Below are 13,768 nucleotides of genomic sequence, written 5' to 3'. Positions count from 1 at the left end.
CTGGTCTCTTTAGGTATTCTAAGCACTAAATATATTACTATATTTAAAATTTAATGAAATATAGGGGAATATGTTTATGGTATTCAATAATTTACAGATATTATGCTAAGCATGCTACTTTATACTACAAAAACCACACCACATAACAGGCCTCAGAAAGATTTCTTCATTTTGTTCGGTGATATAATATACTTTTTGCTCTCTGTTATACAGATACTTAGCATCACATATCAATAAAATCCTCTGCTATTTAATTGGAAATGAGTTTTTTTTTTCTTAAACTGGTTAATGAGTACAATAAATGGTTAAAATGTGAAAAAGAAATTTGTTTTAAGCATTTACATTTTTCTAACAAGTTATTTTAAAAAACACATATCAGTTACTTTATCAAATGATTCATTACTTAATGTCCTCTCTATTTAATGTAATATTATAGAGTCTTCCAGTTATTAAACAAAATGCCAACAAAAAGTCATGCTTTCTTCATTACTTAATCTACCCACATTCAAAGACAGGGGCCCTTAAAAGAAATCATAAACCACTAGTAGGAATAACTCATAAAGCTCAGTATATATAATATATATGTATATGGTTAACACTAGTTCTTGGGTTTACCTCATGAAAAATGTGACTATAAAGTAACGATTCAAATATCTCAGAAATTAGGTATACAAATGAGCAGTGTCTTATTCATATTCACTAGGGAAACAACAATTAATACAGTTGGAGAATTCCATTTTGGAATCATCTTTCACAAGACTGTCTACCTCAAGTATATGTGTTCTTGCTCTCTCTCCCTCATACACACACACACACACACACACACACACACGTACACATGTACACACATATCAAGTTGCCTTCTTTTATGACCACACTTTTAGACACAATAATGTTACTTAACCAACATCTTCAAATAATTTGTAGCTATTTCTAAAAATCAAATCCACCACAAAAGTGATAAACTTGCTACCAAAAGAACGTTTGGAAAATTCTGAAGATATTTCTGAAAGTGGAAACTTAAATGTATCTCTAAAATAAACAGACATGCACTGCCTCCCAAGATGCTAAGACGACTACTTTGGAGGAACCAATACTTACCGAGATGTATATGCTTTGGGAGTGTGTGTGTGTGTGTGCGCGTGTGTGTGTGTGTGTGTGTGTGTGTGTGCGTGCACGCGCGCGCCACATCTGAAGGGAATGTCAGAATGGAAAGAACTGGGTCAGGTATCAGAAAGCCTGGGTCTGAATCTTAGCTCTCCCATGTATAAGCTGGGCAAGTTTGGGTAAGTCCCTTCACCTCTTTGGGTTTCAATTTCCTCATCTTTAAAATAAAAGAGTTTATCTAGACCAGCACAGTCCAACAGAAATATAACGTGGGCTACATATGTTAATTTTTATAGCCACATCTAAAAATTAAAAAGAAACAGATGAAATTAACTTTAATAATATATTTTTATTTAACCTGATATACCCAAAATATTATCATTTTATTATTTAATCAATAGAAAGTCATTAATGAGATCTTATCCATTTATTTCTGGTCCTAGATCTTTGCGATCCTTACGGCACACACACGTGGACGAGCCACATTTCCTGTGCTCAGTAGTCACATGTGGCTAATGGTTAACGTATTGGACAGCACAGATCCAAAGAGTAGCTAACAGTTCTTTCCATTTTAAAAACCTACTATTACTTTGTTGTCAAAATTAATATATTAACAACAGAATTAGCATAAAATTCAGTACAAACATATGAAAACCACAGATTACATGCTTCCATGGAGCATCTACTTTCATCAGGAAAGGTTCATTAATTTCCTATCTTATCTGGCATTTTTTTAAACTCTGGACGATTTTTCCCAACACTGAACAATCATTAAGAAATAAGGAACTGGAAATTATCTTCTGGACTCAACCCCACAGAGAGTGGATTACTTAATCTATTAAATTGGCTTAAGTCTATTAATAATTGCCAAATCCCCACTGCATATTATATGATGCAGATTTGGCCTTAATCTGAAGCTTAGATCTTTATGTAATCATAAAAATCATAAGACTGCTTCTCAAATGAATAAACATCCAAAATTACTACTTCAGTGATAAAGCCTATTTAATTTCCACTCTGTTTGATTTAGTCTAAATTACTAAGGCTATCAGGGTTTTATATTAGGGAACCACAGCACAGGCAAATCAGTGTTCAAGAGTAGATATCATTGTCAATTCTTGGGAGCTTATCATTGGGAAAGGCTATGTTCATTAAAACAGGTAATAATATTCAATCATATTTTCTTAATAATAACTGAGAAAAATGTATACACCGTTACCTATGTAGTATTGTTAGTCGTTTAGTAATTTAAAGGCTGGAGTAGAATCTACTTGCATTACAGGACAGCTTTTCAATTATCATTTATACCTGCAACAGACTCCTACAAGTTATTTACCTCCAGGTACAATTGTATATCGTCTCAGTGAGCTCGTGAGTTTGTTATACCCGACTCCACAAAAATTATACAGATGCACTCTCTGACATTACTACAATCTTTTCAACCTTCTCTTTCCCTTCCAAATTTGTAACTGAATAATAATAGCACACTCAACTCTTTCTGTATCTTTATAAACCATTATATAACAGAATTCTTATTTTTTTAGTAAGTTGCTAATAAACCATTCCACATACTTTGTCAAAATATAAAGGTTTTCTGCAAATCTTGAAAATATATTGCAACATTATATATAGTGAAAACTGAGGATATTAATTCATATGTATAAGTGGCAACATGATAACATATTGATCCCTTAATAATTAACACAGCATATATTATGTTTATAAATTTGCCTACAGGATAAAGTTACATCATTTGAAGTCAATTTTCCACATGATTTATATTATTTAAGGAACATTCAGCAGAGACAAACCGACACTAAATATCGTTATTGCTGGAGGAGAAATGGTAAGCATTATTGCTACCCTGCAGTCACCTATAATTAATTTCTCCAGGCAATTATCTTCTACATGTCAGAGGCCAGTGAAGAAAGTAATAAAGGCAGAGTCGGGAAACTCTTGATGTTACGTGGCCCATGCCTAGTGTACTGCCTGGCACTTTGAGATGCGTAATGTTTCCTGCATGAATGGCCACACAGCATATACACTGTACAATATATATGTGTGTAAACACTGTGGTTGGCATTCCTTCTATCTAGAAAGAAGCACACGTACACACACAGTACACGTACTGTGTAGTCACATCTTTTTTTTTTCTAATGAGAGAAATTTGTTGGTAAGAACTTTTAATCTGATTCTGAAGTCTGAATCCTAGCTCTTCATCAAAACTCAAGTTTGTTTCCTGCTTTCATTCATTATGCACTCCATTCATTCATATTTATGTAACTGGCATATGATAGGCATGGGGCTGATACAAAAAGACTAAGTATATCATGAAGACAAACACACAGACCAATCATGATTGTTTTATAAACAAAGGAATTGCTATCTGGGGAGATTAAGAAACTTGCCCAAGGTAACCCAGCCTGTGAGTACAAGAACCGAGTGTCAAGTCTCAATCTATATGTCTTCCAACTATCCCTAGAGCTGAAACATACTGAGAGCTGGTAAGGGAGCGTGATGGTTAATTTTATGTGTCACCCTGGCTAGGCTGCGGTGCTCAGTTGCTTGATCGCACGCCAGCTTAGATGTTGCTATGCTGCTATGATAGTATTCTGTAGATGTAATTAATATTTATAAGCAATTGACTTTAAGGAGATTATCCTCGATAGTGTGGGTGGGGCTCATCCAATCAGGTGAAGATCTTAGAACAAAATCAGGTTTTCAAAGAAGGAATTCTGCCTCAACATTATAACACAGAAATTGCACCTGAATTTCCACCCTGCCAGCCTGCCCTACAGATTTCAGACTCAAGATTGCAACATTGACTCTGCCTGTGTTTTCAGCTTGCTGACCTGCACTACAGACTTTGGACTTGGCAGTCCCCACAACTGCATGAGCCAACTACTTAAAATGTCTCCCTCTCTTCATATATATCCTACTGGTTCTGTTTCTCTGGAGAACCCTCACCGATACAAGGAGTCACGGCTAAATATGCAGGTTGGGAAAGCATCAAAATGTGGATGCTGATGCAGTTCATGGAAGTGACGGGTAAGACGTGGGGACAGCAGCATTTAAGGGGCCAGTAAAAGATGTGGAGTCAAAAGGGAGAGGTAAGTCAACGGGAAAGAGGGTTCGTGAAGGAGGAAAGCAGAAAGGTCAAGCAGGATGAGGGCTGAGTCCAGGCCCTGGTATTTGGCAATTGGTAGAGCTATGGTGACCATGGCCAGGGCACTTGTAAGGGTGGTTGGAATGGAAATCATACTGTATTCATTGATTGCCCACCAGTAAAGAAAAGGATCATAAAGTGGAAAGAGTCTAGCAATTGAGGAAAGGAAGAAAATAATATTATAGCTCAAAAAGGAAGGTATAGTGGAGGGGGAAGGTTTTTTTAAATGAGAGAGATACTCGCAACTTGAGGGAAAGAAGCCACCGGAGAAGATAAAGGTAACTGTTGAGAAATCAAGTCCCAGAGGACGTAGAACATCCTAGAATATGGGCTCTAGACCACGGGGTAGGGAACGACTCTGATCAGAAGTGAAACAGCTCTTGGTCTAAGACAAGCAGTGTACAGATAAGAGATTGCTCGGGAGGATTAAATGAAGGCTCCTTGCCTTTATTTTATTTATCCTTTATTTTCTCAGGGATATTCAGAGGTGAGGTTATCATTGATAGTCTTTATTAAATAATATATGTGTCTAGTACTATAAGGGATTGAAAAAAGCATGAGACCCATTTGCTACCAGTCTACTTGTCCAGTAAATATGGCCTAGTATATGTTCAGTCACTAAAAAAGTTTTAACCATTCCTAGAGTTAAATTATTACTAGTATTGGGTTACACAGTATATTGTGGGACACCTGTAGCAAAATATACTATTTCTGCCAGTAATTAGTAAAAATTACTATTGGCCCTCTACTTTTCATCATTTGCACAAATTTTTTAATAGAAGTTTGAAAATAAGATACATGGCTTAGTTATAATCCCAGTTCTAAAGTAACTATATGATTTTAGTGTCCACAAGAAGAGACCACTATTGCAATATACAAGCATGATAAAACAGCACAGTACACTTTAATTTTATTATGTTCAAATGTTTAGAAGACTACACTTGAGACTAGTGATCAATGTCTTCCCTTTTTTTATTTTCTTAGCTGTGAATATAAATCGATTAGACAAATATATAACAATTTTTTTCCTTAAAATATAAAGGAATCTGCACAATTTTATCACATTCTATTAAACTAGGAGATGGGTGGTCAGAGGCTAAAATCTTTAGGTTCTCCAGTGATGCATTAACTAAACCAAAAGGACAACTTTACTCATTTCAAAATGTTTTATTATAACAGCAATCTTTGGAGGCAAACACAAAAGATTCTACCATGCTTAGATTTTAAAACATAAATAACCAATTTAATGCATCACTAATGATGTACAATAGATGTCTTCTTGTAGTACCAATTCAAATAAGAGACTGATGTAATCTGCCAGATACTTCAAAGTAACTAATTTGGTAATAAGAAAACACTTCTATTGTGCAAACTTTCCTACTAAAAAAAAAATTGCGGAAACCTTCCCCGTTGGATATTTACTAAATAGAAGTGTTGGACTCTCGTTAAAATGAAAAATAGAACTAAGTAATTTATGTCTTAAAAAATTTATCTTGAATAACATTAGGCTTTTAAATGGAAATATATCTCTATACAAAGAAAATAGATATTAATGGCAAAGTATGACCTATTGTAGAATTGTGTATCTATATTCAGTGTATTTAATTTCATTGTCTTAAAATTTCAAATATCTATTACATTTGTTGCTATTATGTTATACACTCTATATACACATACTCCAGATGCCTTATCTATAAAATAAGTATAACAGTACATTTCACTTTTCTATCAATTTTCCCCAGCAAGAATAAGTAAAACATTTTCCAGATTCTAAACTTCTGAAGGTAAAGGCTTAGCTCACTTTCCTGTTGATATTCTATTAAAATGCTTAACATAGTTCTCCAGAGAAGGAACCTTAGACTTCTGCCTTTCTTCTCCCTTACCTATCACGGAATCCATAACTTCAGCCGTAATAGCAAAAAAGAAGTATGAAATTCACCAAGTATTTCCTAAGCATGTCCAAGGCCATTTGCAACTTGTCTTTTGGCCCACAAATGTCAAGCAAAATATAAATGTAAATTAAGACGTTTTCAATTATCTGTTGTTTCTTCTCCAGGAGCAGCTAATCCTGGGAAAGTACCTCTTATTCCACAAAGCAACGAGAGAAAAGAGGTTTCCATTTCTGCAGCCACTGTAAGGGGAGTGTCCAGAAGTGGCATACAGGAGATGATTCTTAGGGCTCCCTTCAACAGTATTCAAAAGACCCAGCATCTAATTATCTAATATATTTTTTAATAATGATAGAGAGGCAGAAGTAACACCCATGATGTTATAGCAGGACTTTCCTTTACTGCATGATATTTTAGGATATATGCTCTCAAAGAAAAAAAAACCAAATGATTTGAACCATGTAATAAATTATATTATCAAGAAGGCAGCATTATATTATTTATTCCACAGAATTTTAGAACTAGAAAAACAAGGTATTTCTTGAATTAACTTGCTAAATTATTTGTCGCTTAATATTAATTGTTGTGTATGTCCTGTGCCAGTACATTAGCCGTGATTGCTTTGCGTATTTGTAAATTTTCATGGCTTCGCATGACCTGCTGGATGAGATCCAAATTCTTTGTCCTGGTGACCAAGACACTTCACAGTCTGCTCTCTATCTTGCATTCTAGCCCCTTGTTCCCACTAAGATCTGAAGACCAATGCTACACTTCAACCGAAGGGTTCTGTCCCCTAAATGAGCCTCCTCTCCCGCGACCCCCCAGCGCCTGGGCTCATGCTAGCCCAGCTGCCAGACCAAATACCTTTTACTAAATTCCTTTTTTCTCTATTGTTTAGAGGGAAATCTGGTTCATCCTTCTCCTTCTCTAGAGAAGGCCACCTTCTGCATAAAATTTTCTTAGTCAAAATCATTCCTGTCCCTCAAATTTCTTAAACATTTTGCTAATCTTTCTCATAGGCCAATTATCTTTAATTTGCATTACAGATTTTCTCCTAATCATGGTAATCAATCATTAGGGGCAGCATCCATTTCTTATACACACCTTAAAACACATATCATCACACTGCCTTGTATGCAGCAGACATTCAATAAAGGTTTATTGAGTGGATTAACTTTTATGTAATCATAATCTTTTATTCTGGATTTATTCTTACATGAGCAGTCACTGTAGAAACCAGCAGCAAAAACCATTACTGCCTAGAATCTCCTCTCAAAAGCAAACAATAGAAATGATTAATCTCTCAATTATAAATTCAATTGGAAGTGAGACAAGAGATCAGCCTCATTCATAAAATGAGACAGTAGAAGCCCATAGCAATACTGACACCAGGGACTAAGCAAGAAGGCCCTGAATGATAGGTTTCCTTGTAACTATGAAAAAGATATACTGCATATCAAAGTGTGCATGGAACACATCATTTGGCGTAAAATAGAAATGAATACATGGTACACTGAAGTACTTTATAATGAAGTTTTGCTGAATATATTCTTTCCTACTGTATTGAAGTGGTCAAATTTTAAAACCTCCAAATCAATGAGGCTTAAAGTAATAGCAAGGCTCATTTCCTGGGATGATACATGATTCTCTGCTCAGAGTTCTATCATCTACATAAATTGAGAAGCCTGTAATGGAAGGATTAATAAAATAGGGTTTCCTTCCATGGAACTGACCTAAACAGTGAATCACAACTTGAAAGTTATCCATCTAAAACAACAACAAAACACCCAAGCACCTTGCCTCTGATTTAAAAAGCAACAGTGGTTTTTTTTTTTTTGGCACATAGAGATACTGAATAAATATTTGTTGAATGGGTGAATAAATGGCTGGCTGCTTTTTAAAAATCAGAATATCAAGTAAGAACATTGTGACAAGTGATGCAATGCTAATAGCTGAGCATGTACTTTAGGGGAAGAAACTAAAAATTTGCCTCTTGGCTGAGAGTTGAGAAATGTTCCTCCAACTTTATGCTGTTTCTGGTTCTGCAGGACTACAGTTCCAGGGAAACTCCATTCTTCTCTGGTGATTCTGGCCTGAGCTTACAAACTTTAGGGGAGGAGTCAGTTTCTGTTAGAATAAAAGCAATGCTCTGCTGCCTTTTCAAAGACATCTGGAGACAAAAGGACAAAATAAAACATATATAAAAAGAAAGAAAAATTACCTAAGAGAAGGGAAACGTTAATATTGAAAGTAAAAGTGGACCATTTATGGAGACCCTATACTTTAAACATGCTATTTTGTCTCAGGCTACTCTGAAGCATATTCCAAGTGCCACATAACTAATGAGACCCCCAGAAACTGCAAGTCAAGATTAGAAAGCAACCTACAGTGATAGATATTGGTTTAAAGAGGACTTCTGAGAGCTTCCTACGAGCTACCACCAGATACAGCAGCATACTTAAAATAGAATTGATCACTTAGTTCAGAGTTCTTCAATAGTATTTCCCAAGAACTCTTGGGACAAAATTGTGAATGACCACAGGAATTTTCTCTTTAGTATTTTATGTAAATGTTTTAGTATTTTATGTCGTGTCCCAAAACATTCATAACTGTTTGCTACCAAAAATCAACACAAGGTATATCTTCACCCTTCCTTCCTCCGTTTCACAGGAAACTTTAGGATTACGTAGACTATGTATTTCAAATGTACAGAGTGTTTGAATTTTTCAAAATGACGGTTTTAAGCACACATCGCTTAGGAAGAAGTGACAAAGCAGGGTGTAGGAGCCCTGCTGCTTTCTCTCTCTCTGGCAGCTTACTTTTGCCACCTAGTGGGGGAGGCAGTTTCAAAGCTAGGTTTGCCTTTTGCACGAGGACTGTCTCCTTCCTTTCAGATCTAAGAGCAAAGGTCAGCTTCTAATTAGAATATGATCAAACATACTTTTCTTTCATACTGGGGATTTTAGATAGTTTGGGGATAAACTTAAGTAATCTCTCCAAACTGGTCTGTTCCACATCTATTGGTTTTCTTTCAAGCAGTTAGTTTTCATTACGATGATTAACCTAGAGGATTCAAGGTAAAAAAAAAAAAAAACCTTCTTATATAAATTTATAACGTGTAGGTCTTAAAAAAAACCCTGACCTTTTCCTGGTTTCCAATCATTCTCCATCCCTTTACCTTGTAGGACTTCACAAAGTCTATGTTTTAGCTCATTCCTATTTTTTATGGTGATGTGAGGACCAAATCTATATCTTCATCTCTAATTTCTCATTGTGGTTCTAATCTCAAATTTGCAGTGATCTACTGAATATCATCCCTGGGACTGACAGTGAATATGCCAAAAACCTAAGTCATCATCCTGCAAAAGAATCAAAGAATGGGCTTTCCTTTTGAGCCAGTGTGGCAGGCTTAAGCAGAGCTGGACGGTAGTCCAGGGTTAAAAATGGCAGAGAAAAAAGTTTTTTTTTAATGTATGTAAAACTTAATGAAACAAGTTAAGCAAAAGGAACAATCAGAAGTTGGGATCAGTTTACTGGGCTGGGTGGGAGGAAACATGATAACCAAGAGTTCGGGTGGAGCAACAATAATGAACAGGAATCGAGGTCGGGAACATAGGAAATTTGAGGCAGGTCACAAAAAAGCTTAAAACAAAGAAAACTGGAATAAGAGGCCAGAGAGTTTGGACAAAGTATCATAGCTCAAGTCCTCAGGCTTAGGTACCTGCAAGGATTAAGAGGGAGTCTTGGGCCTGGAAGAGCATGGTGACACCTAGCTCACACTCTACCTTTGTCCAAACAGTAACCTCACCTCCCCCATCCCCACCCCCACCCCCAAGCCCCGTGGAGTCTGCTGAAGAGTTTCTTTGGCTTCCTGACCCAAATAAATTATTGCTTACCAAAACTGCCATGATCACGAATGGCCCTATAATCAGTCCTCTTGGTCTCTGAGGCTTATACAGTCTAGTCTTAGGACATTTCTATCGCTGCCAACAATTTCCCTGTGCCCATTTACAGTCAATACCTGCTACCATTCCCAGCCCAAGGCAACCAATGATCTGCTTTCTGTCTCTATAGATTATCTGCCTTTTGGGGAAATTTCATATACATAGAATCATACAATATGTCATCTCTTGTATCTGGTGTCTCTCATATAGCATGCTTGTGAGGTTTGTCTTTGTTATAGTGCGTATCATTTCATTCCTCTTTATTGATAACGAGGATTCCATTGATGGCTGTAGCACGTTTTGTTCATTCTTCCACCAGTGGTGGGCATTCAGATTCTCCCAGTGTGGGGCCATTATGAACACTGCTACTATGAGTATTCACATACACATCTTTGTGTAAACATACGTTAATTTTTCTTGGGTAGATGTAGGAGTGGAATTGCTAGATTTTGGAGTAAATTTGTTTAACCTTTTAAAAAATTGCCAGATTGTCTTCTGAAGTGGCTGTGCAATTTTCCATTCCCATCAGCAATCCGTGAAGTTCTCAGTTTCTCCATGTCCTTGCCAACATTTGTAATGGTCTGCCTTTTTTAGTAAAATCATCTTAGTGGGTATGAAGGGATATCTAACTGTGGTCTTAATTTGCATTCCCCTGATGACTAATGATGTTGAGTATCTTTTTAGGTGTTTATTAGTTGTATATTTTCCTTCATGAACTGTCTATACATATCATTTAACTATGTGTGTGTGTGTGTGTGTGTGTGTGTGTATATATATATATATAGACATATATATATATATTTTTTTTTTGGCCGTGCTGCACGGCATATGGGATCTTAGTTCCCTGACCGGGGATCGAATCCATGCGCCCTGCAGTGGAAGCATGGAGTCCTAACTACTGGACTTCCAGGGAATTCCCATCATTTAACAATTTTAATTGAGTTGCCTTCTTCTAATTACATTATAAGAGCTCTTTGTATATCTTAGATGCAAGTAATATTTCAGATATATGGTTGGTTAATATTTTCTTCTAGTTGGTGGCTTGTCTTTTCATTTTCTTAATGGTCTTTTATTTTAATTTAATTTAATTTAAGTTTTTTGGCTGCACCACGCGGCATGTGGTATCTCAGTTCCTCAACCAGGGGTGGAACCCATGCCCTCCCGCTGTGGAGGTGCAGAGTCTTAACCACTGGACCGCCAGGGAAGTCCCCTTAATGGTGTCTTTTGATGCACAAAGGTTTTAAATTTTGATGAAGTCCAGTTTACCAATTTCTTCTTTTATGGATTGTGCTTTTGATGCTGAATCTAAGAAGTCTTGGCCTAACCCAAGCACATGAAAACTTCTCCTATGATTCTTTCAGAAGTTTTACAGTTTTAGGCTTTACATTTAAGTCTGTTCTCCATTTTTAAGTAAATTTTTGTATATGGCTGAGGTAAGAGTCTAAATTCTTCTTTTTTTAATGTGGATATTAAACTTCTCTAGTACCACTGGTTGAAAAGACTATCCTTTCTCCATTTAATTTCCTTGGCACTTTTGTTGAGAATTGATTGAACATAAATTATCAAGGTTCATGTCTGGACTATTCCCCTTGACTCTGTTCCATTAATCTACATGTCTATCCTTATGCCACTAACTCACTAACTTGAATAATGTAGCTTTATAGTTAAATGTGAAATTGAGTAGTGTAAGTCTTCCAATTGTTTTCTTCCTTTTAAAAAATGTTTTAGCTATTCTGATTCTTTGCATTTCTGTATAAATGTTAGGATCGGCTTGTTAATTTCTACTAAAAAAAAGCCTGCTGGAATTTTGTCAGTGATTACCTTGAATCTATAGGTCAATCTGGGGAATTTCCAACTTAACAGTAATGTCTTCTAATCAATGAAAATTGAATCTCTCTCATATATTTAGATCTTCTTTAATTTCTCTCAGCAATGTTTTATAGTGTACAAGTCGACACCTTTTTGGTTAAAAGCTATTGTGAATGAAATAGTCAATTTTATTTTTGGATTATTTGTTTCTAGTATACAGAAATACAATTGACTTTTGTATATTGTTTTATATCCTGTAACTTCACGGAACTTGCTTTAAGTCCTAATAGGGCTTTTGTTTGTTTGTTTGGCTGGTTGTTTTTTTCTTAGGATTTTCTACCACACAGATCATGTTATCTGCAAATAAAGGTAGTTTTGTTTCTTCCTTTCCAAACCTCATGTCTTTTGTATTTTTCTCTTTCTCGTTCCTCCTCCCCTGCTCTCCATATTAAACTGGCTAATCTCTAGAAAAATGTTGAGTAGAAGTGGTGAATCAGGCTTTTTTCCCAAACTTGGGGGGAAAGTATTTAGTCTTTCACCATTAAGATGACATTAGCTATAGGATTTTTGTAGATGCCTTTTATCAAGTTAAGGAAGTTCCCTCCTGTTCCTAGATTATTCAGAGTTTTTAATCAGAAATGGGTGTTGGTTAAGCTGAATAAAAATGACTCACACCTGTGAGTTCTACTCTTAAAAAAAAGAAAGAAAGAAATGGGTGTTGGATTTTGTCAAATGTTTCTTCTTTGTCTACAGAGATTATCAGGTGGTTTTTCTCCTTTATTAATACAATGTAAACAGCAACTGATCTTCAGATCTTAACTCAACCTTGATAATGGTGTTTAATCCTTTTTATATGTTGCTTGATGTTGTCCAATAGTCTATGAGGCTCTGTTAATTTTTTTAGTCCTCTTTCTGTTACTCAGACTAGGTAATTTCTTTTGACCTATCTTGAAGCCCATGGGTTCTTTCTTCTGCCATCTCAAATCTATTGTTGAATCCAAACCCTTTACTGAAATTTTCATTTCAGTAGTTACTTTTTACCTCTAGAATTTCTACTTGGCCTTAAAGAATTTTTATCTCTTTATTGAGAGTCTCTATTTGTTGAGTCATTGTCACTATGTTTTCCTTTAATACTTTAAACATGGTTTCCTTTACTTCCTTGGACGTATTTATTATCACAGCTTTGAAGTCTTTGTCTGCTGAGTCCAACATCTGGGCCCACAGCTTTTTTCCAGGGAATACTGGTTACCCTTTCTTTTCTTTGTATATCTTGTAATTTTTTTGTTGAAAAGTAGAAATTTAGATAATATATTGTAGTTACTCTGCATTTTAATATTTCTCCCCAGGATTGTTGTTGTTGCTGTGGTTTTCTTGTTTATTAATTTGCCTAGATTAAATTTGTGATATCCATTTCCCTCACAGCACGCGGCTACATGTGTTCCTTCTCAGTTTTTTAAAAAATTATGTTTCCTTTTTTATTTTTAAACCCAGGTTCCTAGGGGTAACCCTTGTGCCTGTATAGCTTAGTGGTCAGCCAACGACTGGACAGTGGTTGTGCATAAACACCCTATGCCAATAAAGCTTCTACTCTATGCCAATGAATCTGTGTTTGGGTTGGAGAGCACATTCAAAGAACAGGCAGTTCTCAAGTCTACCTTGGCTTCTACTTGCTGCCAGACCCTCTTGCATTTCCTGTGCATGTGTGCAGAATTTTACACTTAGCCAGGGATGTGTAGCTGGCTTGAGCCCTCTCTGGTCTCTCCTGCGTGTGTATGAAGCCTTTTGGTCAGCTGTGTTGAGTTTACTGAGGCCCCTTATCACTATATCATTTTCTGAGTCTCCCCGATAAATTT

At 36.0% G+C, this 13,768-nt stretch overlaps 1 protein-coding gene across 11 annotated transcripts in view; it reads right to left on the bottom strand.

The window, feature by feature from the left end:
• STAU2 (staufen double-stranded RNA binding protein 2) overlaps positions 1-13,768 on the bottom strand; it is a 295,810-nt gene that overhangs the window by 76,293 nt on the left and 205,749 nt on the right. Inside the window, exon 11 of one of the 11 annotated variants that reach the window (XM_057734231.1) lies at positions 8,075-8,332. The exons of the other annotated variants lie outside the window; for them this stretch is intronic. Coding sequence (XP_057590214.1) covers positions 8,213-8,332 — 120 coding nt within the window. The 3' untranslated portion in view covers positions 8,075-8,212. Of the gene's footprint in view, positions 1-8,074; positions 8,333-13,768 lie in introns of those variants that run through there. 11 annotated transcript variants of the gene reach the window in all.

Source organism: Hippopotamus amphibius, chromosome 5, assembly GCF_030028045.1.
Source record: "Hippopotamus amphibius kiboko isolate mHipAmp2 chromosome 5, mHipAmp2.hap2, whole genome shotgun sequence".
Taxonomy (NCBI): domain Eukaryota; kingdom Metazoa; phylum Chordata; class Mammalia; order Artiodactyla; family Hippopotamidae; genus Hippopotamus; species Hippopotamus amphibius.
This window is presented reverse-complemented; position numbering and strand designations above follow the sequence as displayed.